At 43.6% G+C, this 26,381-nt stretch overlaps 1 protein-coding gene and 1 long non-coding RNA gene across 10 annotated transcripts in view; one reads left to right on the forward strand and one right to left on the reverse strand.

Moving 5' to 3' along the window:
• LOC128932017 (uncharacterized) overlaps positions 1 to 25,960 on the forward strand; it is a 49,765-nt gene extending 23,805 nt beyond the window's left edge. For 4 of the 7 annotated variants that reach the window (XR_013535111.1, XR_013535114.1, XR_013535112.1 and 1 more), the window contains 3 exons: positions 2,140 to 2,261; positions 9,661 to 9,783; positions 12,321 to 25,960. This is a non-coding gene — a long non-coding RNA (uncharacterized LOC128932017). Of the gene's footprint in view, positions 1 to 2,139; positions 2,262 to 3,023; positions 3,896 to 9,660; positions 9,784 to 12,320 lie in introns of those variants that run through there. The other 3 variants (XR_013535113.1, XR_008481200.2, XR_008481205.2) reach the window with 3 other exon arrangements.
• GPCPD1 (glycerophosphocholine phosphodiesterase 1) overlaps positions 22,561 to 26,381 on the reverse strand; it is a 66,029-nt gene continuing 62,208 nt past the window's right edge. For all 3 annotated transcript variants that reach the window (XR_008481198.2, XM_035298326.3, XM_008995720.5), the window contains one exon: positions 22,561 to 25,956. Coding sequence is in view for 2 of the 3 variants with exons in the window: in XM_035298326.3 (XP_035154217.1) it covers positions 25,767 to 25,956 (190 nt within the window). In the remaining variant the exon portion in view is untranslated. The remainder of the gene's footprint in view (positions 25,957 to 26,381) is intronic.

The raw sequence follows: 26,381 nt of genomic DNA on the forward strand, positions 1-26,381 counted from the left end.
ATCAAGGATGGGCCAGGCGCAGTGGCTCAGGCCCGTAATCCCAGCCCTTGAGGAGGCTGAAGCAGGCAGATCAGTTGAGGTCAGGAGTTTGAGACCAGCTTGGCCAACATGGCAAAACCCCATCTCTACTAAAAATACAGAAATTAGCTGGGCATGGTGGCACTTGCCTGTAATCTCAGCTACTCGGGAGGCGAAGCAGGATAATCTCTCGAATCTGGGAGGTGGAGGTTGTAGTGAGATGAGATCGTGCCACTGCACTCCAGAATGAGTGACAGAGTGATATTCCATCTCAAAAAAGAAAAAGAAAAAGAATGAATGGTGACTAAAGATTTGACCTGAGCCGCTTAAAGGGTGGAGCTGCTGGTTAGGGGGAAGACCGCAAGTAGAATGTTTGGGAGGCAGGGATTGCACATGAGTTCATACTGAGATGTTAGGTTTGAGAGACCTGCTAGACCACCTGCTAGATTTTTGAGTAGGCAGTTGTCTGATAGGGCTCTGCAGCTCACTGGCGATATGAGGCTGCGGGTATAAGTCTGAGGTTTGGCCGGGCACAGTGGCTCAACCTGTAATCCCAGCACTTTGGGAGGCTGTGGTGGGTGGATCATGAGCTCAGGAGTTCGAGACCAGCCTGGCCAACATAGTGATACCCCATCTCTACTAAAAATACAAAAGTTAACTGGGCATAGTGGCATGTGCCTGTAGTCCCAGGTACTAGGGAGGTTAAAGCAGAAGAATTGCTTGAACCCAGGAAGCAGAGGTTGTGGCGAGCCAAGATGGTGCCACTGCACTCCAGCCTGGGTGACATAGCGAGACTCCATCTCAAAAAAAAAACAAACAAACAAACAAAAAAAACTGAGGGTCTACAGCACATAGATGGTATTTAAAGCTATACAACTTGACTTCTGAGATTAAAAGAATTATAGCTCAATCCACAGTCAACTCCCTATAGCTTGCTGAAAAACAGTGGTATAACTAACTCCCAATCCACTTTTAAGAGTGCATTTTTTTGCAGATGTATATTCCTATAGACATTTGGCTCAATCTAATATTACAGTCAATGTGTCTGCCCTAGACAAACGTGAGCCAACAAAGTATAAGAATTCAGAAGCCAGACAGGGTTTCTGCATTTCATAGTGTAGAAATCCTATAGCTGCTCATCAAGAGCTTTCTACCCTCTGCTCACAAGTTGCTCTTGCCTCATTGCGGACACTTCCCGACATACCTACAATTTTGTTTACGATGAAAAAAAATGTTTGGGTAAGAGTCTCTTGAGCTGAAACTTACACCCCTGCAGCTGAGGAAAGCTGTTCTTCTGCATTAGGCCAACAGATGAGCAAGCAGTTCTCCCATCTAGACCCACGGCTTAGCAGCCTCTGTACAGAAATTACCCTAGAGCATACACTGAAAAAAAAAAAAAAAAAAAAGGTGGGGAGGGAATTGCATCAGATGAATCCTTCTTCCCCTTTGTGGTTCCTTGCTTGGCTAAGAAAAACACAAATCACCCTTTAACCCTGGATTGGTTCTGCATTCCACTTCCCTCAGGAACCCTACACCTTCTGACACAACTGATACCACGATTTCCTTCCCCTCCTGGACGTCACACAGAAGGCATTTAGAAATAGAAATTCCACTTGACCCAGCAACCCCATTACTGGGTATATACCCAAAGAACTATAAATCATTCTACTGTAAAGGCACATGCACACGTATGTTCATTGCAGCCCTGTGTACAATAGCAAAGACCTGGAACCAACCCAAATGCCCATCGATGATAGACTGGACAGGGAAAATGTGGCACATATACGCCATGGAATACTACATAGTCACAGAAAATGATGAGTTCATTTCCTTTGTAGGGACTTGGATGAATCTGGAAACCATTGTTCTCAGCAAACTGACACAAGAACAGAAAAACACCGCATGTTCTCAGTCATAGGCAGGTGTTGAACAATGGGAACACATGGACTCAGGGAAAGGAGCATCACACACTGGGGGCATTTCTCTTGTAAATACTTTACAGCATGTTTCTCTAACTGATAAGAATATTTAAAAAATAAAAACACATGCCATCAAACACCCGGTAAGGCTAACAACGATCCCTTTAATATCACCTAATATCTGTCTGTATATTTTTTTCAGATGGAGTCTCGCTCTGTCACCCACACTGGAGTGCAGTGATGCTATCTCAGCTCACTGTAACCTCGGCCTCCTGGGTTCAAGCAATTCTCCTGCTTCAGCCTCCTGAGTAGCTAGGACTACAGGTGAGTGCCATGATGTCTAGCTAATTTTTTGTATTTTTAGTAGAGGCAGGTTTTCACTGTGTTAGCCAGGATGCATATTTATTTATCTGATTTTCTCAAAGATATCTTTTTACAGTTGGCTTGTTTGAATCAGGATTAGAAAGGTCCATATATTGCATTTGGTTGTTATATCTCTTAAGTCTCTTTTATTCCATAGCAATCTTATATCCCTTTTTGTTTTAATGCCACTGACTTTTTGGAAAGGATGAATCAGTTGCCTTCTAGAATGTTCTGTGTTCTGAGTTTGGCTTTTTGCTTCCCATCGTGTCATCTGCATCCTATGGTACTCTGTCCCCAGTATTCTGTGTGCATTGGAAAGTCAGGTCTAAAGGCTTGTTCAGATTCGGTTTTTGAGGTGAGAAGAATTGATAGGAGATCAATAGCTTTTGCTACCTGTCCAGATGCCTCCTTGTGCATTTGGTGGAGCTAGGGCCAAATGCTCAGCAGGTTCAGGTGATGTAAGCCTGATCCCTTCATCATAAAGTTCCCTATAAACCTTTTACATCATGGTTCTGGCATCTCCTGATGATCATTATCTATATTCATTGTTTCATGCATGCCTAAAAAATGATTTTTAAAAATTCTATCACTCCTTTGCTTTTACCAATTAGAATTCTTCTATAAAGGAAAACTTTTCCTTATCAATGACTGGTGTTTTTAAAATATAGCTGATGTTGGGTGTGGTGGCTTATGCCTGTAATCCCAATACTTTGGGAGGTCCAGGCAGATGGATCGCTTTGAGCCCAGGAGGTCGAGATCAGCCCGGGCAACATGTTGAAACCGCATCTCTACAAAAAAAATACAAAAGGTAGCCAGGCCTGGTGGTGCATGCCTGTGGTCCCAGTTACTCAGGAGGCTGCGGTGGGAAGATCAACTGAGCTTGTGAAGTCAAGGCTGCAGTGAGGTATGATTGCATTACTGTACTCAGGGGCAACAGAGTGAGCCCCTGAAGAAAGAAAGGGAAGAAAGGAAGAAAGAAAAGAGGAAGGAAGGGAGGGAGGGAGAGAGGGAAGGAAAGAAAGAAAGAAAAAAAAGAAAGAGGGAGGTGGGAGGGAGGGAGACAGGGAGGGATGGAAGGGAAGAAAGACAAGGGGGGAGAGAGAGAGGAAAGAAGGTAGGGAGCTGATACAGAAAGGTTCGATAAATGCTTTACTCTGTCCATTTATTTATCAATTGTCAAAAAACTGGCCTATTACCCAGAAAACTCCAGTGGTGACAAATGCAGGGGACTTGCTGTTGTGATCATTCTGTAATTGTGTCATTATAATATGCATATTGTAAACATTGGTTTTGGTGCTAAAGCTGTCCCATTGTAGGTGAGTTGAAGTCTCTTCACATCGGTTCTGGGTTCCTTTAACTCCATCCTATTAGTGCTTGATACCTTCCTTGCTTTCTTTATTTTATTTAGTAATACTATTTTTATTATACTTTAAGTTCCAGGGTACATGTGCAAAACATGCAAGTTTGTTACACAGGTATACACATGCCATGGTGGTTTGCTGCATCCATCACCCTGTCATCTACATTAGGTATTTCTCCTAATGCTATCCCTCTCCTAGCCCCCATCCCCTGCTATCCCTCCCTTAGCCCCCCACCCCCTGCTATCCCTCCCCTAGCCCCCCACCCCCTGCTATCCCTCCCCTAGCCTCCCACCCCTGCTATCCCTCCCCTAGCCTCCCACCCCCTGCTATCCCTCCCCTAGCCCCCCACCCCCTGCTATCCCTCCCCTAGCCTCCCACCCCCTGCTATCCCTCCCCTAGCCTCCCACCCCCGCTATCCCTCCCCTAGCCCTCCACCCCCTGCTATCCCTCCCCTAGCCCCCCACCCCCTGCTATCCCTCCCCTAGCCTCCCACCCCCTGCTATCCCTCCCCTAGCCCCCCACCCCCGCTATCCCTCCCCTAGCCTCCCACCCCCTGCTATCCCTCCCCTAGCCCCCCACCCCCGCTATCCCTCCCCTAGTCCCCCACCCCCTACTATCCCTCCCCTAGCCCTCCACCCCCAATACCTTCCTTGCTTTCAACATGATAAGCGGTCCAGTGCTCACCTCATTTATGCCCTGCCCTAGACTTAGGAAAATCTATTTTCCTGCTGGTCCAGAGTGAATCATGTGCCATTCCGCAGCTTCCCTGTTCCTTGGACTTACTTGGGTCACTGTCACTGGCTAGGAGCTGTGGTCATTAGAAGTTGGTTTTGTTGGCTGAGCAGAGTGGCTCATGCCTGTAATCCTAGTACTTTGGGAGGCCAAGGCAGGTGGATCAATTGAGTCTAGGAGTTTGACATCAGCCTGGGCAACATGGCAAAATCCCATCTCTATAAAAAATACAAAAATTAGCCAGGCGTGGTGGCATGCACCTGTAGTCCCAGCTACTTGTGGGATTGAGGCAGGAGGATTGCTTGAGTCCAGGAGGTCGAGGTTGCAATGAGCCATGATCATACCACTGCGCTCCAGCCTGGGTGACAAAGTGAGACTTTTCTCTAAAAACAAAGACAAACCCCAACTCTCCTGCAGTCTCTTCAGTGCTCTGGGGCAGAAACATAACAGGCTTGGTAAGGGCAGACTGTGGTTCAGGAAAGGTCACTCAGAAAGTAGGTGGTCACAATCCTGAGTGGAGTACATGGGTGGAAGGGAAGAGAGCTTTCGTTTGTGAGGGTTTGATCAAGCTATAACACTGATCATTCTTGGCATCACATTTTCATCTGCATAGAGGGAATCAGGCTGGGCAAACAGTGGCTCAAGGAAAGTGCTTTGGGTAATGTAAAGATGAGAGTAATTCAAGGCTACTATTCCTGTCTTTTTTGTTTTTGTTTTTTTTTTTAGATGGAGTTTTGCTCTTGTTGCCCAGTTGGAGGGCGGGATCTTGGTTCATTGCAACCTCCGCCGCTCAGGTTCTAGTGATTCTCCTGCCTCAGCCACCCAAATAGCTGAGATTACAGGCACCCACCACCACGTCCGGCTAAGTTTTAAAAATATTTTTAGTAGAGATGGGGTTTCACCATCTTGGCCAGGCTGGTCTTGAACTGACCTCAAGTGATCTGCCCTCCTTGGTCTCCCAAAGTGATAGGATTACAGGCATGAGCCCTGTACCTGGCCAAAAACTATTGTGCTTGGAGGTGAAAAAAAAGGTACCTCCCCTCTCTCCTGGTACCGGGTATGGATATGGCACCAGTATGCTGGTCCCGGCTGTGGACATGGCACCAGCAGAAACACTGATTGGGGTCTGAGCAGCAACATGGCCTCATGCTTACCCCTTGGATTCTCTATGGCAGGGCATCACCAGGGGTCCAAGAGAGTTTCATATACTTCCAACCAGCAAGAAACACAATGATGGCCTCTAAAGTCCAACCACCCATCTAGCACCAGGCTAGGTGCTATATACTTATCTCTAACCCACACCATAACTCTGCCAATTTGAGACTATTACAGCATTTTCCAGAAAAAGAGACTGAGGCCAGGCGTCGTGGCTCATGCCTGTAATCCCAGCACTTTGGGAGGCTGAGGCAGGAGGATCACTTGAGCCCAGGAGTTCCAGATCAGACTGGGTAATATGGCAAAACTTCATGTCTACAAATTTTTTAAAAAATTAGCTGGGCATGGTGGCATGCACCTGCAGTCACAGCTACTCAGGAGGCTGAGGCGGGAGGAGGGCTTGAGCCCCAGGCGTCAAGGCTGCAGTGAACCACAATCATACCACTGCAGTCAGGCCTGGGTGACCAGCATGAGATCCTGTCTCAGAGAGAAAGAGAGATTGAGAGACTGACACTCAAACAGATTCACATTGGTGGAGGCAGGATTGCAACACATTGCATGCTGCAGCTGTTGAGCTTCATGAGGGGTAACCACATACGCACTACAGAGCCTCCAGGGCCTAGCCATGACATGGTGAATTCTACCTAGTAGGTATTTCTGCATTATGTAAGATCACGAGCAATTCCTGTACCCCACGGGGAAACTCGGAACTCAACAATACATGCTGCATCACTTCCCTGCCCATACTTGACCTACTCCAGTACAGGATTCACCGCCAGAGTCACAGCAAAGCAGTCACAGCGTCTGCATTTTTGGCATCGATAGTCATTGGCCTCCTTGTTTCCTAATGTTTCCCAAACTTAAAAAAAATTAATTAGAAGAGGTACAAATATTTTGGGGACTCCTCTTTGAGCCAAAGTCATCTCACTAAGATTCTACCAATGTGCTAGTGGGGCTGTTGGTTCAGACTCAACACACTTTGATGTCAACAATGAAATGCTTTCAGAGGGGAAGGTGGGAGGCACCTGTAGTCTCAGCTAGCGTGGTGGCACTCCCTGTAGTCCCAGCTACGTGCAGGACTGCGGTGGGAGGATTGTTCAACACACGGACACGGGGGAATCTTCCAGGACCCACCTACCAATTCCCAGAAGGAACAGCTGGGAGTTCACGCACCACGTGCATCTCTAGAGTACTTCCTAAGAGAAGAGAGGCTGAGGCCTGGTGCACAAATTCTGTATCTCTGGCAGAGCCCTCACATGAAACTGCCTTTGCAAAATTAGACAGAGAACTCTCACATAGCTGACCTTTCTGTCCTCTAACCTCCAAGCTGTTCTTGGTCATTTCTGGGCATAAGCCAAACTAACTCTGGGAGAAATTTAGTTTATAGTTTCACCTTAGCCTATCATAGCCCTTCTCAAAATTAAATCACCTTTGTAAAATGAATGAAAGGCTGCAAGTTTAGGAGAATGAGCGGGACGTGAATTCTGCTAAGATATAGGGAAAGAGTAAGCAGCCACTGTTCCGACGGTCACAGGATTTGCAGCTTCCCCAGTTTCTCTTGTAGATCACATCACTATTGTAGAACCTAAGGCTGGACTTTACAGACGTCTTTTCTGACTTCTGCATTTCTGACAATTGGCTAACTCCACCCAGACTCATGACTCGTGACTAACCAGTCCTCTGGCACACCCACCCAGAGACAAACTGTTTTCCACACCTTGTGATGGCATCCCCAACCAATCAGTAGCATTCCCTGGTCCCCTGACCATTCTCTCCTCCCCTGCCCACCAAACTATCCTTGAAAACCCCTAAACTCAAAACCCGCAGGGAGACCGGTTTGAGTAATAACTCCATCTCCTGTGTGGTGGTGGGTCTTGCGTCAATTAAACTCTACCGCAGTGAAATGATTTTGTCTGTGCGACGGGCAGGAAGAACCCTTCAGGCAATCACAAAATATGCTGGGAGCCTAGGCACCTCTGCCTCTGCTATCCACATGGTCACTGCTTCTAACAGTAAGCATGGGATATCTTCATCACACTAATTCCCCAAACCTCGGCCCTTTCCTCGTAGAACAATCTTGCTGAAAGTCAATGGAGACAGACTCTCACTTCTGTTTCAACTAGGGACACAAGAAACTGTGCTTCTAAAGATCACTTATAAGTTGCTCCCTAGAAACTTGAAGACCATTTAGCCATTGGGTATTTTTTTTTTTTTTTTTTTTTTTTTTTCTGAGATGGAGTCTTACTCTATTGCTCAGGCTGGAGTGCAATGGCACAATCTTGGCTCACTACAACCTCTGCCTCCTGGGTTCGAGAGATTCTCCTGCTTTAGCCTCTCAAGTAGCTGGGATTACAGGCGTGTACCACCACGCCGGGCTAACTTTGTATTTTAGTAGAGATGGGGTTTCACCACGTTGGGCAGGCTGATCTCAAACTCCTGACCTCAAGTGATCCACCCACCTTGGCCTCCCAAAGTGCTGGGATTACAGGCGTGAGCCACCATGCCTGACCTTTATCATGATTTTAATTTGCATTTCCTAATGGTTAGTGATGTTGAATATCTTATGTGTTTATTGATATTCTTATATTATCTTCAATGGGATGTATTCTTATATCTTTTGCTCATTTTTGAACTGAATTTTTATTGTTTTTGTTTTGTTTGGTTTGGTTATTGTTTGTCTTATGACAGCCTGTCACCCAGGCTGGAGTACAATAGCAGAATCATAGCTCACTACAGCCTTGAACTCCTGACTCAAGTGATCCTCCCACTTCAGCCTCAGCAGTAATTGAAACTACAGATATCACTGCACCTGGCTAATGTTGAATTTTGAGAGTTCTTTGTCAGACAGTTGTTTTGCAAATATTATCTCCCACTTTGTAAATTTAATTGTCTTTTTATCCTTTTCTTTTTTTTTTTTGAGACAGGGTCTTGGTTTGTTGCCCAAACTGGAGTGCAGTGACACAATCTCGGCTCACTGCAGCCTCAACTTCCGGGGCTCAAGTGATCCTCTCACCTCAGCCTCCTGAGTAGCTGGGACTACAGACATGTGCCATCACACCTAGTTAATTTTTGTATTTTTTGTAGAGATGGGGTTTCGCCATATTGCCCAGGCTGGTCTTGAACTCCCAGACTAAAGCAATCTGCCCACGTCAGCCTCCCAAAGTGCTGGGATTACAGGAGTGAGCCATTGCACCTGGCCGCTCCAGAATCATTTCTTGAAAAGGCCATCCTTCCTTCACTCCTTCATTGAATTGCCTTTACATCTTTGTCAAAAAGCAGTTGGCTGTGCTTGTATGGATTTTTCTATTTTGTGCCACTGATCTATGTGTCTATCTTTCTGTCAGTAGCAAAGTTTTCGTTCCTGTAGTTATATAAGTTTTAAAATCAGGTACAGTGATTCCTCCCACTTGCTTCTTGTTCAAAATTGTTTTAGCTATTCCAGTTCCTTTGCCTCTCCAAATAAATTTGAATTTAATCATGAGTATATCCACAAAATATTTTTATGGGATTATGATACGAATTGAATTAAAACTAGATGTCCGGCGACCACGGTGGCTCACGCCTGTAATCCTTGCATTTGGGAGGCCAAGGCAGGCAGAATGTCTGAGCTCAAGAGTTCAAGACCAATCTGAACAACATGGTAAAATCTGTCTCTACTAAAAACAAACAAAAAAAATTATCCAGGCATGGTGGCAGGAGCCTGTAATCCCAACTACTCAGGAGGCTGAGACAGGAGAATCACTTGAACCTGGGAGGTGGAGGTTGCAGTGAGCCAAGATCGCACCATTGTACTCCAGCCTGGGCAACAGAGTTAGACTCTGTCTAAAAACAATATAAATAAACAAACAAACAAACAAACAAACAAACAAACAAACAAAACTAGATATCAATGTGGAAGAATTGACATCTTTACCATGTTGAGTCCTCCAATGCATAAATCTGGACTATCTCTTCATTTATTTAGCTATATATTTAAATTTCTTTTAACAATATCGTGTAGCTTTAGGATTACAAGCTCTGTATATATTTTGTTTCATTTGCACCTAAATATTTCTTTTTTAGCGATTGTAAATTATAAGTTTGGTGTCCACATGTCCCTTTTGTCTTTCTAGGCTGATCTTTTCCTGGTCCTGTGATTAAAGAGAGCAGGCTTATTTTGTCCACCCAGCGCTAGTCTCATCGTTGTTCATGTTTTTTGACTGCTGACTTCTCCAGTATTGTCTGGGATACATGAGGCAAGAAGAAAACCCAGGGAACTCACACTAGGTTTCTTGAGTCCCGAAGTCCCTAGCTAGTCCATCTTCTCTCTACCTTTTAGAGTATCATGTTTGTTACACATATAATGTCTAGATTTTTTATGTTTTTATTTTTATTTTTTTTTTGAGATGGAGTTTCGCTCTTGTTGCCCAGGCTGGAGTACAGGCGCTATCTCGGCTCACTGCAAACTCCACCTCCTGGGTTCAAGCAATTCTCCTGCCTCAGCCTCCCGAGTAGCTGGGACTACAGGCATGTGCCACAACGCCCTGCTAATTTTGTATTTGTTTAGTAGAGACAGGGTTTCTCCATGTTGGTCAGGCTGGTCTCAAACTCCCAACCCCAGGTGATCGGTCCGTCTCAGCCTCCCGAAGTTGCTGGGATTACAGGCTTGAGCCACCACACCCAGCCCATGTCTAGAGTTTTTAATTGTACTAGCAGGAGTAACATAGAAAGTACTTCTAGTTCATCTTTTTGTAAGAAGTCCAATTTTTCATTATATAAGTCAAAAAAAGTTTTAAAAAGTAGAGTCCACAATTTTGTTAAAAATAAAAACATACTATTTGCATTTTAAAAAGACTAGAAGGCTGGGCGCCATGGCTCATGCCTGTAATCCTAACACATTGGGAGGCTGAAGCTGGCGGATCACCTGAGGTCAGGAGTTCGAGACCAGCCTGACCAACATAGAGAAATCTTGTCTCTACTAAGAATATAAAAAGTAGCTGGACATGGTGGCATGCACCTATAATCCCAGCTAATCGGGAGGCTGAGGCAGGAGAATTTCTTGAACCTGGGAGGCAGAGGTTGCAGTGAGCTGAGATTGAGCCACTGCACTCCAGTGTAGGCTGGAGGGAGACTGTCTCAAAAAACAAAACTAGAAATAGATACAGTAAGTCCTCAATCTCATTGGCAGTTTCTTGGAAACTGTGACTTTAAGCAAAATGGTATACAGCAGGTCCTTAAATAATGTTGTTTCCTTCAGTGTTTTTTTATAATGTTAATGAGGACAAAAATTGCCTTCACTATATGTAATTTTGCTTAAAATCATAATTTCAAAGAACCTATTAATGATGTTGAGGACTTACTGTATATATCATATAGTAAATTATAATAATGCAGATATTTGGGTAGTAGCCTTTGAATATTTGTCTTTTCCTTTACTTCTACTTTCTAGTTTATGGATTGAGATAGGGTCTTGCTCAGTCACCTAGACTGCTGGAGTGCAGTGATGGAATCACAGCTCACTGCAGTGTCAAACTCCTGGACTCAAGGGATTCTCCTGCCTCAGCCTCTCGAGTAGCTAGGACCACAGATGTGCACTGTTGTGCCTGGCTAATTTAATTTAATTTTTTTTTTTTTTTTTTTTTTTTTTTTTGTAGAGATGGTGTCTTGCTAATTGTCCAGGCTGGTCTTGAACTTTCTTTAAATTTTTTTTTTGAGAGAGGGTCATGTTCTGTCACCCAGGCTGGAGTCCAGTGGTGCAGTCATGGCTCACTGCGGTCTCAACCTCCTGGACTCAAGCAATCCTTCCACTTCAGCTTCCTAGGAAGCTGGGACTATAGATGCATGCCACCATGCCCAGCTAATTTTTGTTTTTGTTTTTGTTTTTGTTTTTAAGATGGAGTTTCGCTGTTGTTACCCAGGCTAGAGTGCAATGGCATGATCTCGGCTCACTGCAACCTCTGCCTTCTGGGTTCAAGCAATTCTCCTGCCTCAGCCTCCCGAGTAGCAGGGACTACAGGGGCACACCACCATGCCCAGCTAATTTTTGTATTTTTAGTAGAGACGGGGGTTTCACCTTGTTGACCAGGATGGTATATTTTTTTTTTTTTTTTTTTTTTGTAGAGATGAAGTTGTCCAGGCTGGTCTCAAAACCCTGGGCTCAAGAGATCCTCTCAAGTGCTGGAATTATATGCCCCACTGGTCTTGAACTGTTGGTGTTCAGTAATCCTTCTGCCTTGGCCTCCCTGAGTGTTGGGATTACAGGCATGAGCCACTGTGCCTGGCATAGTTTTTAGTTTGTATGTGTGTGTGTGTTCGAGACAGAGTCTAGTGCCGTCACCCAAGCTGGAGTCCAGTGGTACAATCTCTGCTCACTGCAACCTCCACTTCCCGGGTTCAAGCGATTCTCCTGCCTCAGTCCCCAAGTAGCTGGGACTACAGGCACCCACCACCACGCCCAGCTAAATTTTGTATTTTTAGTAGAGAGGAGATTTCACTGCGTTGGCCAGGCTGGTCTTGAACTCCTGACCTTGTGATTTGTACTATTTAGTTTTTTAAATAATGAACCTGTATTGCTTTGGAAATGATGAAAAAACATTTTCCCACAAACTGATTTCTACTAGCATCTTCCCTTCATGTGAAACCCCCTCCCCACAAGGTTTGTTTTGTTGTGTATGGGTTCCAGACTACCAAAACAAAATATCATTTGGATCTCTTGCGTTTTTTGGTTTTTTATTTAAACTCCCAATGGCTGGCGCTTTAGGTTTATTAATATGTCCCGGCCCCTGCTTTCCAGGAACAGGAGCTCTAGGCTCTTTCTGACCAAGGGAATCGATAGAGCCAGGAAACAGCCAGTCAGCATCTTGGGCAAAGGCCTAGGCTCTCTGTGATTACCGTCACCAATGAAGGACACAGCCTCAACACAAGTGAGCAGTCCCCACCTCCCACCATGACCATGACGGGTTCTCCTGAGTGTCAACATCTACCTCACCACCCTGTAGCTCCACATTATGTGGGTCTGGGGATCAGTTGTAACAGCTTTTCTTGTGAGATATGGTTTATCTTCAAGACACGTTTGTACTATCTATATGAAACTAGGGTACAAAGAATAAGCTATATTTTTATTTTTATTTTTTAGACAGAGTCTTGCTCTGTCGCTCAGGCTGGAGTGCAGTGGTGCCATCTCGGCTCACTGCAACCTCCACCTCCTGGGTTCCAGCAATTCTCCTGCCTCAGCGTCCTAAGTACCTGGGACTACAGGCATGTGACGCCTACCGAATATTTTGTATTTTTAGAAGATAGGGGGTTTTACTTTGTTGGTCAGGCTGGTCTCGAACTCCTGACCTCAGGTGATCCAACCGCCTTGCCTCCCAAAATGCTGGGATTACAAGTGTGAACCATTGTGGCAGGCCTTTAAAAAAATAAAATAAAATAAATAAGGCCTTTTCTTTTCCTTTCTTTTTTTTTTTTTGAGACAAGTTTCATTCTTGTCCAGGCTGGAGTGCAATGGCATGATCTCAGTTCACTGCAACCTCTGCCTCTTGGGTTCACACAATTCTCCTGCCTCAGCCACTCCAGTAGCTGGGATCATAGGCACCTCCCCCACACCCAGCTAATTTTTTGTATTTTTAGTAGAGAGGGGTTTCACTATGTTGGCCAGCCTGGTCTCAAACTCCTGACCTCAGGTGATCCACCCACTTTGGCCTCTCAAGGTGCTGGGATTACAGGTGTGAGCCACTGTACTACTGGGCATGTAGATTTGTTTCTATTTTCTAGTTTTGCAAATGGATTCACATGGCATGAACTCCTTATCTATCTTGCTTCCCCCCCTTTTTTTTTTTTAGAGACAGAGTCGCTCTGTCACCAGGCTGGAGTGCAGTGATGTGATCTTGGCTAACTGCAACTCCACCTCCTGGGTTTAAGCAATTCTCTTGCCTCAGCCTCCGAAACAGCTAGGATTATTGACACACGCCACAATGGCCTGCTAATTTTTTGTATTATTATTATTTTTTTTAGTAGAGACAGGGTTTCACCATGTTAGCCAGGCTGGTCTCGAACTCCTGACCTCAGGCAACCTGCTCACTTTGACCTCCCAAAGTGCTGGGATTATAAGCGTGAGCCACTGCACTGCTTATAAAAAAAAAAGGCCTCCTCCTACCTTTTTATTTTTTGAAATGCAGTCTCACTTTCAGGCTGGAGCACAGTGGTATGATCTTGGCTCACTGCAACCTCCGTCTCCCAGGTTTAAGTGATCCTCCTGCCTCAGCGTCCCAAGTAGCTGGGATTACAGGCACACATCACCATGCCTAGCCAATTTTTGTAGTAGAGATGGGGTTTTGCCATGTTGGCCAGGCTGGTCTTGAACTCCTGACCTCAGGTAATCTGCCCTCCTAGGTCTCCCAGAGTGCTGGAAGTGCTGGGATTACTACAGGTGTGAGCCACTGCACCTGGCCTATCTTGCTTCTTATACTCAGTAAAATTATTTTTTGAGATTCACTCTTGTTCTATTAAGTGGCTTTTTATTGAGGAAATGTATCCTATTGTATGTATATGTCTATACATAGGATACATACATATATATATATATGTACAGTTTTTTCTTTTCTTTTTTTTTTGAGATGGTTTCACTCTGTCGCTCAGGCTAGAATGCAGTGGTGAGACCACAGCTCACTGCAGCCTCAATCTCCTTGGCTCAAGGCATCCTCCTACTTCAGCCAGCTGAGTAGTTGGGACCACAGGAGCACCACACTTAGCTAATTATTTTTAATCTGTCCAGCCATTCTTTTTTTTTTTGAGACAGGGTCTCCCTTCATCTCCCAGGCTTGAGTGCAGTGGCACAATCATGGCTCACTGCAGCCCTGAGCTCCCGGGTTCAAGTGATCCTCCCTCCTCAGCCTCCTGAGTAGTTGGGACTACAGGCACACACACCTGGCTTAGCTAATTTTTTGTGTTTTATTGGTCGAGACACAGTTGCGCCATGTTGCCCAGGCTGGTCTTGAACCCCTGAGCTCAAGTGATCCATCTGCCCCAGCCTTCCAAAGTGCTGGGCTTACAGGTGTAAGCCATTGTGTCTGCACCCATCATTTTTTCAATCCATTCACCTCTTGGTGGACATTTAGCTTCTTTACATTTGGGGTGTTACATGGCTGACATAAACAGCCATGTACCTGTCTTTATGCAAACAAAAGCTTTCATTTCTGGTGGGTAAACAACTTAGAATGGCCAGTCATATGGTATATTTTTTAATTTTTGGGACAGGATCTAGACCGTCACCTAGATTGGAATACAGGAGCATGATGACAGCTCATTGCAGCGTCAACCTCCAGAGTTCAAGCAATCCTCCCACCTCAGCCTCCCAAGTAGCGGGGACTACAGACATGTGCCACTCTGTCCGGCTAATTAAAAAAAAAATGGTTTTTGTAGAGATAAGGTCTCTGCAAAAGAACACTCAAAAGACAATAGGCAGCTGGGTGCAGTGGCTCATGCCTGTAATCCCAGCACTTTGGGAGGTCAAGGTGGGCAGATCACCTGAGGTTAGGAGTTTGAGACCGGCCTTGCCAACATGATGAAACCCCGTCTCTACTAAAAATACAAAAATTAGCTGGGCAAGGTGGCACATGCCTGTAATTCCAGCTACTTGGGAAGCTGAGGTAGGAGAATTGCTTGAATCTGGGAGGTGGAGGTTGCAGTGAGCTGAGATCTTGTATTCCAGCCTGGGCAATAAAGCAAAACTCTGTCTCAAAAAAAAAAACAACAAAAAAAAGAGTTTAGGCAACATAACCTGTTTATGTTGCCCAGGCTGGTATCCCAAGAAAGTTTTTGACAGTTCCTTAAGAACTAGAACCAGCACCCAATATGGGAGCACCCAGATACATAAGACAAGTTCTTAATGACTTATAAAGAGACTTGGACTCCCGCACAATAATAGCGGGAGACTTTGACACCACATTGTTAATATTCGATGGATCGATGAGATAGAAAATTAACAGGAACATCTATGATTTGAACTCAGACCTGGAACAAGTAAACTCAGTGAATATTTATGGAATTCTTCACCCCAGTTCCACAGAACATACATTTTTCTCAGTATCACATTACACCTATTTTGAAAGTGACCACATAATTGGAAGTAAATCACTCTTCAGCATTTACATAGCATTTCACAGACTTAAATGAAATATTGGCTGGCTGTTTGTTTGTTATTTTCTTTCCTTATTCCTTTCTGTCTCCGCTGTTAAGCACAATTATCGGCATAAAAGAGGTTTTTAATACCTATTTTTAGATTGCATTCCAGCCTGGGCAATAGAGCAAGACTCCTATTCTCTCTCCCTCTTTCTTTCTTTCTTTCAAAAAAAAAGAACTAGAACCAGCAATAAAGACAAAAATTAACCATTGGAAGTCACCATTGACTAACCCAATGAAGATGATACTGTCCCTTCTCCAATCATCGGTCACTATTAGAGGGGCAACAAGACTCCCAGTGCCAGGGAGATGTGGGAAAAGAGAAAGTCAGGTTTTTCACCAACCTGATGCCTAAAAACAAAACAAAAAAACAATGAAATGAGAAAGTCCTGGATGGGCTGTAATGAAGTATCTTGGCAGAAGTATGAAGCCAAGAAAGACCGGCATAGAGAAGGTGAATAAGTCCCCATGGCTGGGCCATGAAATCAGGGAGCAAAGAGGTGAGAGAGACGCTGAGAAGGCTGTGAGATGCTAGAAATTTCAGGAAGCAGGTTCAGAACATGAGTGACTGAGTCGAAGCCTTTTGGACAACTAGCTTCTTTGCGCTCCTGGGTGTTGAGTATAAACTTTTTCTGTGAGTGTGGGATCTGTCTACTTAACGGATCAAGTGGCATAGATATAACCCCATGCCAAACATTCAAAAGACAAAAGGCAAGTGTGTGCAGAAACACTGTAAGAGGTTGCTCTGACCATGGCACTTGGGACATAAAAAGTATTCATGCTGGCCAGGCGCTCATGCCTGTAATCCCAGGACTTTGGGAGGCTGAGGCGGGCATATCATTTGAGGTCAGGAGTCCATGACCAACCTGGCCAATATGGTGAAACCCTATCTCTATTAAAAATATAAAAATTAGCCAGGTGTGGTGGTGCACATCTATAATCTCAGCTACCTGGGAGACTGAGGCAGAATTGCTTGAACCTGGGAGGCGGACGGTGCAGTGAGCTGAGATGGCACCACTGCACTCCAGTCAGGGTGACAGAGCAAGACTCTGTTAAAAAAAAAAAAAGGAAAAGAAAAGAAAAAAAAAGTATTCATGCCATAAAAAGCACTGTCTCATTTTTTTTTTTCTTCAGAGTTTCACTCTGTTGCCTAGGCTGCAACAGTGCAGTGGCACCATCTCGGCTCACTGCAATCTCTGCCTTCTGGATTCAAGTGATTTTTACATGCCTCAGCCTCCTGAGTAGCTGGGACTACAGGCACATGCCACCACACCTGGCTAATTTTTGTATTTTTAGTATAGACAGGGTTTAACCAAGTTAGCCAGGCTAGTCTTGAACTCCTGACCTCAGGTCATCCACCCATCTCGGCCTCCCAAAGTGCTGGGATTACAGGCGTAAGCCACCGCGCCCCACCTCATTATTCTATATATCCTAGACTCAGGCACCTGGGTCACAAGGTAGACAACTGTCAAGTGAACAGTGGTTAGCTACTTTGGGAGTTTAGAGAGGGAGGGAAGGAAGGGCATCGTGCTACGGGCTGGAGTATTCATAAAAGATGTCAAGTTCATTGACCTGGTCTTGCAAGAAAGAGAGGTGAAGTCATAGAAAAATAGTGAAAGTGAAGTACAAGTGTGCATCCTGGAGTAGTGAGCATTAGAATGGGACAGGAGAGGAAGCTGGGACTCAGGATGCTGGGAGACAAGCTGGGGAAGCAACTGGGAAGCAGAACAGGCATAAGGACACAACCATGCCAGCCATGCCATCCATAAGGCAGCAGCAGCAGCACCGGCTGGGCTCCTGTTTGGTTAACTGAGATATGGTCTACTACTTGTTAATTTATCCCCAAACCAAGTCAGATTAGAACCTACTTGAAAAAATGCTTTCTGTTAAGTGCATAAGTCGTCTGACATGCATAAAGAAAATGCAAGTTGCTGGACTGCAGGCAGAGTATGTAAAATCATATTTGAGTATTTGTGTGCTTATAGATGTATTATGCACACATGGCTGTAAAGATACAAGTTCTATCGGTCACGTTTATTTATTTTTATTTTTCAGATGGAGTCTCGCTCTTTCACCCAGGTTGGCAGGTTGGAGTGCAGCGATCTCGGCTCACTGCAACCTCTGCCTCCTGGGTTCAAGTGATTCTTGCCTCAGCACCCCGAGTAGCTGGGATTACAAGCACCTGCCACCACACTCAGCTAATTTTTTCATATTTTTAGTAGCGCGGGTGTTTCACCATATTGGCCAGGCTGGTCATGAACTCCTGACCTCAAGTGATCCACCTGACCCAGCCTCCCAAAATGCAGGGATTACAGGCATGAGTCACCGTGCCCAGCTTATCAGCCAAGTTTTTTTGGGTGTAAGCAACAGAATTTACCTCTAATATTTGAAGAAAATAATTTGCTAGAGGGATGTGAAGGGTCTCAGAATTGAAACTCAATGAGGTCAGAACAAACAGGAATCGGAAATCCAGTGGATCTTACTGCACAAATGGCTTGAGTCATTCTGTTATGAAAAGTCTAAGCACTTGCTCTGTCCTCTGGTGGTTCTGATTAAGATGCGGTCTGGATCCACAAGAGTCCAGTTTGTTTGGCTTTGTTAATAAACCCAGTCTTCGGTTGGAGGAAGCGGGGAATGGCTGGGACTAAAGGTGCACACCATGCCTGGCTAATTTTAAAACATGCGTTTTGTAGAGATGGGGATCTTAGTATGTTGCCCATGCTGATCTCAATCTCCAGCTTAAGTGATTCTCCCTCCTCAGCCTCCTGACCCAGCCACACATCACATCCTTAATTTTGGTCCCCTGTGGAAAGGAGAAACCTACCCCATACTCTCCTGGAATGGCAGGGATTTTTAATACTGTATGAGTAGGGTTTAATGAGTTCATGCCAAAGGGGAAAAAAACAATCTTTGCTCCAAACACACAGGAAAACTGGACAAACTAAATAATGATAAAAAACAGACTGAAGTAGAACACAAAAACCTCCTGGAATCAGAAATAAAAAGAAAGCTATCTGGTAAGTCTGGGATGGAGTACAGTGTCCCTAGCGTCCTTCTGGACTTTAAGTACCAGATACAACCATAGAGCTGGGTTTAGATGGAGGTTTCCGAGCCACTAGGAGAGGTAACCGTAAGACCACCAGAAGGTTGGAAGAGGGGAAAAACAGACAAAAATGTAATCCTGGCCAGGTGCAGTGGCTCACGCCTCCCAGCACTTTGGGAGGCTGAGGCGGGTGGATCACTTGAGGTCAGGAGTTTGAGACCAGTCTGACCAACATGATGAAACCTCATCTCTGCTAAAAATACAAAAATTAGCCGGACATTGTGTGGTGGGTTCCTGTAATCCCAGCTACTCAGGAGGCTGAGTCAGGAGAACTGCTTGAACTTGGGAGGCAGGTGGAGGTTGCAAGGAGCCGAGATCACGCCACTGCCCTCCAGCTTGGGCAACAGAACAAGATTCTATCCCCCCCATCACCAAAAAAGAAAGAAAGAAAAGAAAGAAAAAGAAAGCTTCACAATCTGAAACATTTTGAGTGCTAACACTAACATGATGCTCAAAGGCGATGTGCATTGGAACCGTTTGGATTTGAGATTCGGGATGCTCAAGCAGTAAGCACATAATGCAAACGTTCACAACTCCAGGAAAAAAATCTGAAATCTGGACATTTCTTGCCCCAAGTATTTCAGATAAGGGAGGCTCAATCTGTATTTAAAATGCAGTAAACAGAGGTGGGAGGATCCTTTGAGCCCAGGAGGTGAAGGCTGCTGTTAGCTGTGTTCATGCCACTGCACCATTCCAGTGTGCCTGGCAGAAATAACAAAATAAGAACAGGTAAAAGCAAAGCCGTTCTGGTTGACGTGGAGGTGGCAGGACTGATCCGCTATTAAAGGAGCATTAAAGGAGTGTGGTTTGGTGACTTTCCTTCTTCTGCTTTTTTGGACAACTATAATCTTGTATTTCTAAAAAACATACTGCTTCAAGCAAATAAGAAGCACCTTAAAGACAAACTGCTTTGTTTTCCTCTGGATTACCCACACTATCAGTAAATATTTTAGTTATGCTATAAGGAGTTACAATAAGAAAGCTCCATTCAATCAGTTTAGAAACTAAAAAATAAAGTGTATACTTTGGTAAATAGTCCCATTATTATAGAAACACCAGCTCTAAGGAGTATAGAGCTTTTCTTTTTTTAGAGGCAAAGTCTCACTCTATCGCCCAGGCTGGAGTGCAGTGGCACAATCTCAGCTTGCTGCAGCCTCGACCTTCCAAGCTCAAACAATCTTCCCACCTCAACCTCCCAATAGCTGGGACCACAGGCCCACAACAGCACACTGGCCTAATTTTTGTCTTTTTTGTAGAGACAGGGTTCCACCATGCTGCCCAGGCTGCTCTCAATCTCTGGGTCTTAAGTGATCCATCTACCTCAGCCTCCCAAAATGCTGGGACTGCAGGTATGAACCAGTGTCCCGCCTAGTTTTTTTTCATAAAAGTTATTTCACTTCCATTTAAATATTTCTCCATGATCAAGGTGAAAGTCTAATATTTCATTGTTATAGAACCAGGATTGTCTTAACACTGCAGTAGAGTCAACTCAAGATGCAAGAAAAAGTATAAAATGCGTCCAAATTAAGTGGAATTTTAAAAACCAAAGGGCAATAATAAGATTGTAGAAACATTGTTCAATAATACTAAAAGCTAGTTTAGAAAAAAAATGTAGAGATCTTTGACACTCTAATCAAGGTGAATGCAGAATAAAAAGTGGCCATGCCTAGGGAAATACATACATATACATATATAAAATTAAATACAATGTAGAGCTTTATATACATTCATTTTTTGAGATGGAGTCTTGCTCTGTTGCCCAGGCTGGACTGTAGTGGAATGATCTTGGCTCACTGCGACCTCCACCTTCCAGGTTCAAGTGATTCTCCTGCCTCAGCCTCCCAAGTAACTGGGATTATAGGTACCCGCCACCATGCCCAGCTAATTTTGAATTTTTAGTAGAGATGTGGTTTCACGATGTTGGCTGGGCTAACCTTGAACTCCTGATCTCAGGTGATCCACCAGCCTCAGCCTCCCAAAGTCCTGGGATTACAGGCATGAGCCACTGCGCCCAGCCCCTGCTATATTCTTAATATAGCAAATTAGTCCAAGCATACTCTCAAGCATACTCTTCTGGCATTTGTGAAGTATCAAGTTATTTAAAAATATTTGGAAAAATTTTAAAAGATTGAAGAAAACAAGCTATCCTATCACACATAACATTGTTATACTAATCGCATAGATGACTCCCAGGTATCACACACTAAGACAGAACTTGGGAGGAGGTGGGACGGGAGCAGGTTTGGTAGCAGAAGGAAGGAAGAGCTCTGTTGAGGTATTTTAAGTGTGAGATGCTCATTAGACCTTAAAGTGGAGATGAGGACACAGCTGGATGTATGAATCTAGAACTTACGGGAGAGGTCTGGTCAGCAGAGAGACATTTAAACCTATGGGATGCCACCCAACTTTTGCTGAGATTTTGTTGCTTTCTTCCTGTTAAGTAGTCTGACTTTGCAAGTTTAAGCTTCAGAAGTTCACCCATCCTATCCAGATTTCTGTTTTCATGTTTAGGTAAATTTAGTAGAGGACTAGATAGATGGATTCTCCTGCCTCAGCCTCCTGAGTAGCTAGGATTACAAGCGCCCACCACCATGCTTGGCTAATTTTTTATATTTTTTAGTAGAGATGGGGTTTCACTATTTTGGCCAGGCTGGTGTCAAACTCATGACCTTGTGATCCGCCTGTCTCGGCCTCCCAAAGTGCTGGGATTACAGCCGTGAGTCACCACCCTGAACATTTCCTCATTATTTTTAAACACTTGCCTGTCATGTCATTTCCCTTATTAAAAATCATTAACTTTTCTCTCTTATCTGATGCTAAGCTTCTCTCTGGCATTTCACAATATATTCCCCATTGTCAAGATGGCTCCTTCATTCCCCCTGAACACACCATGAATATGACCCTGGCCTCTGACTTTATGTAGACTATGACCCAACTCCTCAATCTGTAAGAGCTTGAGAGCTCCATGATGTCTCCAACTGTTCCAGCCCATCATCTCCCCTCATCTCCACATACATCTGCATGGTAGTCTTATTCATCTGCTCTCTTGCATCTTAAAAATCTCAAACCCCCATCTCAAATTTTACAAGCCCACTAAGAAGTCATATTGGAATGATTTTCCAAACATGAATGCCAAAATCATGCATTATTTCTAATACAAATACGTTATTTTCTACCCCCAAAATACATGATCCAAAACTAAAATGCAAAGGAATAAATCAATTGTATCCAAATCTAAATTAAGAGGACTCCATTATCAACCTAGAGTACTAAGCCAGTAATACTGTGAAAGACAGAATTTAGTCAGAGGCATAGAGAGCGAGCCTCGGCAGAAAGGGCGATGAGTGTCCACCAGGACTAATGAAATGACCGCCTTCAGCCCACACAGTTCCTATCCAAGGCTGTACCTTTTTCACTACCAGTGAAACTACCACCAACTGTGGGATTTAGGTACACTGTCCCAGGAAGAGGCAACGAGACCTGGGGAAAACTGTACCTTATCTTCCACTTAAATGGAATTAACTATCCCTGTATTTCTCCCAAGTCTGCATGGAACAAAAACCTGGTTTTAGCATAATCCAACAAATATGAGACTCCAAGCAACCAGGACAGAGTGAGAACTCCATGTGTAAACATGCAAACACATACACACATGCACATGTGAGAGCACACACACTCCAGACAATATGGCCAAGCATGCCATACAAGACTACATGTTTATTGTGAAACAATCTGAGTTAGGAAACTAGGATTGTTGCCACCACCATTTATTTATCTAGTTCATAGCTAAGGATAGAACACTGTAGCTGTGCTGGAGATGCAAAGAGGTCCCTGCCCTTAAGGGGCTTACAATCTTACGGGCGAATGTAACAGGCACATAAGAAGCTGGACTACAAGAAAGCATGAGCTAACAAATGCCAGACTTCGGAAGGCAGCGTAGTTTGAGAACATAGGATTAAGAGTGACAAAACCCACATCCTAGTCCCAACCCAGTATGTCACTTAAACTCTCTGGGTTTTTTTTGTTTGTTTTTTTACTCCAGCTATAACATTAAATAGTAAGACCGAGAGGCTGTCTGCGTGTTTCCATCATGATTCAGATCAAAAGCTGGAGGTGGCGGCACCTGAGCGGGACACTGAAGGAAGGCCAAGGAGGTGTTTCAGACAAGGAAAGCGGTACTGAGGTAGCTGTAAGCTTGGAGTTTGGCGGGGAGAAGACAGACAAGTGTCACAAGGAGCAACGGCAGAGAGGTGGGTGGGTGGCAGGAGTAACCACCACACTTCCCACGTAGCGGTGAGCAGTGTGCCTCACATTTACATCCAATCATTTACAGTACGTAATTCCAGAGAGGAGAAAATACCAGAGGACAATGGCGGCATTTTGTCAAACATTTCACTTGATTTCCATAAAGTATAAAATAATTTAACATTATACCTCTACATTTCAAAAGTCACATCAATAAACCATCCTAACAATTGTCAAAATGTAAACCAATTCAAAGTTTACATTCTTAGTAAACATAACTAAATCTCTTAATTCAAAAGGACATTTGATACAAATCGTATGACTCCAATGATTCCAACGTTCATTTTCTACCATTTTCCATGCGCTGTGAAAATATAAATGAGTATGACAAGGTCCCTGCCCTTGAAGAGCCCGCAGCCTGGCAGACGAGACAAACACCAACTCTGCCTACTTAGAGCTACTGTGATGCACAGCCTGAGAAGGTATGAGCATAACTGCCATGGAGCACAAAGATGGGTTCATCATTTCTGGAGTTTCCGCAAGGGCCCAGGAGAGAGGTCTTGGGCTCAGGAAGAAATGAGTTTGGAACAGAGAAAGTAACTATGGGAGGAGAGGGCTCCCAGGCAGAGGACACACGAGCACAGAGAGGAGGTCCAGGGCCAGCGAAGGGACAGTGTGGCTGAAGCAGGGTGTAAAGGGCAACAGCTAGTGATAAGAAGGCCCAGACTTAGTCCTGTGAAGTAAGGAGCCATTGTTTGTCATGCTTTAATCATCTATTAACACTGGTTCATGAGGTCAGGAAGAGAGAGGACAGAAAGTGAGCAGGAAGGTTTGGTCTGTATTGCAGGCAGTGACTGTATGCTCTCTCCAGAGAACTAAACTCTTTAGAAGGCCACACCCACCATGACCTCCTTTCTTCTGTCTCTTTTTTCCCTTTCTGATCTGCTTCCCCTCTGTCCTTGAGTCTTCAAAACGGAGCCCGCATTGGAAAGGCATAGGCGAGGAGCAAAGGAGCAGGACTAGAAACAAACAAATATGGCTAACTGAGTTACCATAAAGAAATGGTAACCGTATCGGACAAAGGTCTGCAGATGAAGGAAACTAATCATTCTCAGGAGTTTTCCCAAAGTGCCCGATTCCACCAAAACATTGGAAAATTTCATTTAATGTGGGAAAAGTATAGAGAACCCTTGCAGAAGACTCCATTTCCTAAACTATTTTCCATTAAATATCAATGTTACAAATGCAATACCATAGGATTTCAGAGCCTGTCTTCACACAAACAAGATCGGACCAAAACTGCATTGCTAAGCTTAAAATAGAATATACAATATGTAATTTCAAGTCTTAGGCTCTCAGCTACTACCAAAGTACGTCAATATATGAATAAACTGCCTCGTTAAAAACATGCAGTAAAAGGTAGATGCAAATAAGCCATCCCTTTAGGGCAGACACTATATTTACATTTCTTGTCATATTATAAAACCATTCTACAAAAGTAACACCTTCTTGAAATTTCATTTTGTAATGAAGAAAATAAATGTTTCATTTTATTTAACATTCATTCTTAAGTTACAGTTAACACAATCTGCTTCTAATCCAATAAATCCTAGTATAATCTGAAACACATGCATATACATTTAGTAAGACCCACATTTCTAAATAAATTACATGCATGATGTACAATAAAGAATACCAATATGAGAATCCAGGACATTTATTTTTCTATATGGAAATTTAACTACTGTACAACACACACATATACAAAACAAACCCACAAAGCAACAGTGTGTAATAGGTAGTGAGAGACGCACAAAATAAGCATATTTAAAATGCCTACAAACAGGCTTTTTTTTAGGCAACAAAATCACATCCAGTCCTTGACATCTTCTCTTACTCACCTAGCACCACAGATGCAAGGACCTGACAGTAAACATGTACAATCCCATGCTTAAAACCTAAAGCATGCACTGAATTGAATGTATATGTTGTGAGCTATTCTACTAAGTATGCAATACATACTTTTTCTTACTAATATTTTATACATTAAGTTACCCTGCAGCATTTTGAAATTTTAACATTGATGTAAAACAACTTTTGAAAGATTTATGAAACAAGTTTCAAGGTTCACCTTCAGGCTGGTTTGGTTAAGTGGAAAAATGGCAGCAGCCTCAAGGTCCATACTGAATGAAAACGGTGTTATGTGCATGTCAGCCCAGGTAAAAAACACCTATATACAAGATGGCACAAGATTTGTGCAGTTGGAATCACCAGTGCAAATGCATGCATTTGAGGTACTTATTTTTCCATGGTCAGGTATAATAATGCATAGTCATTTTCCTCAAGTGCTAAAGATTTCAGACCTGATCAAATGAAAAGTTGTAAGTGTAAATACGAGCTACTTATATAGTTAATTTCAAAGTGCTACAAACATTTGTTTAACATTATAGATTTATATATTTAGTTTAAAATATTTATATTTACCAATCAATCAATTTTCTCACTATAAAGAGACTGACTGGCAATTATACCTGGCCAGGGGACTTAAATAGCATACTTGAAATTCTTGCAAGAACTGTAGTGAAAGAGTTAAATACTTCATTATTGCTTCATTGAACTGAGAAGCCCAAAAGGCATAAACAATGCTCAATGATGAAAAATGCATACCCAGAACAGCAGTGCATGCCCCCAAAATGACCTGTGAAACAAAAACTAAGCATTCTCCACATTATCAATGCCATTGGCATCCACGTGGATAGCAGAATCCCCACACAAAGAAGAGGGAACAAAGCGGCTAACAGTGGGACACAAACAGCTCTTAAGCTCTGGCAATTCTTGCTTCAGGCGTTCCAATTGCTCCACTTGGAATATATTTGGCTGTTCAGGCATCCAATCATAAATCCTATGATGAAACAAACACAAAATACATAAAATACTGTAATTTTATGGCTTATCGAAGACCTGCCCAACTTGACTTTTTCATAAGAATTCATTTACAGAATGCCTGGACATCCATACCAGAGATTTTGTTTTGTTTTGTTTTGAAGATGAAACTGTCTGTTCTATTTTTAAAACTTTCCCTTCTCCCCAGTCTTTCCAATAATCCAGAATAGCAGCTTTGCCCTTTTGTATCCCTGATGCAATGGAGCTCGATATAAAGCAACTGAGTCAGAAAATGAAATGTCTAGTTTACTTGTGATCTAGCTTAAAGTATCTGCCACCAACACGCTTTTTTAAACAAATGGAAATCTATAAAGAACTGACAGTTCTGACTTCAAAGTCACCAAAGATAAAGATAAGAAGACTGCTCACCAGTGTGGGAACTAC

This window comes from Callithrix jacchus, chromosome 5 (assembly GCF_049354715.1).
Source record: "Callithrix jacchus isolate 240 chromosome 5, calJac240_pri, whole genome shotgun sequence".
In the NCBI taxonomy this organism is placed as follows: Eukaryota; Metazoa; Chordata; class Mammalia; order Primates; family Cebidae; genus Callithrix; species Callithrix jacchus.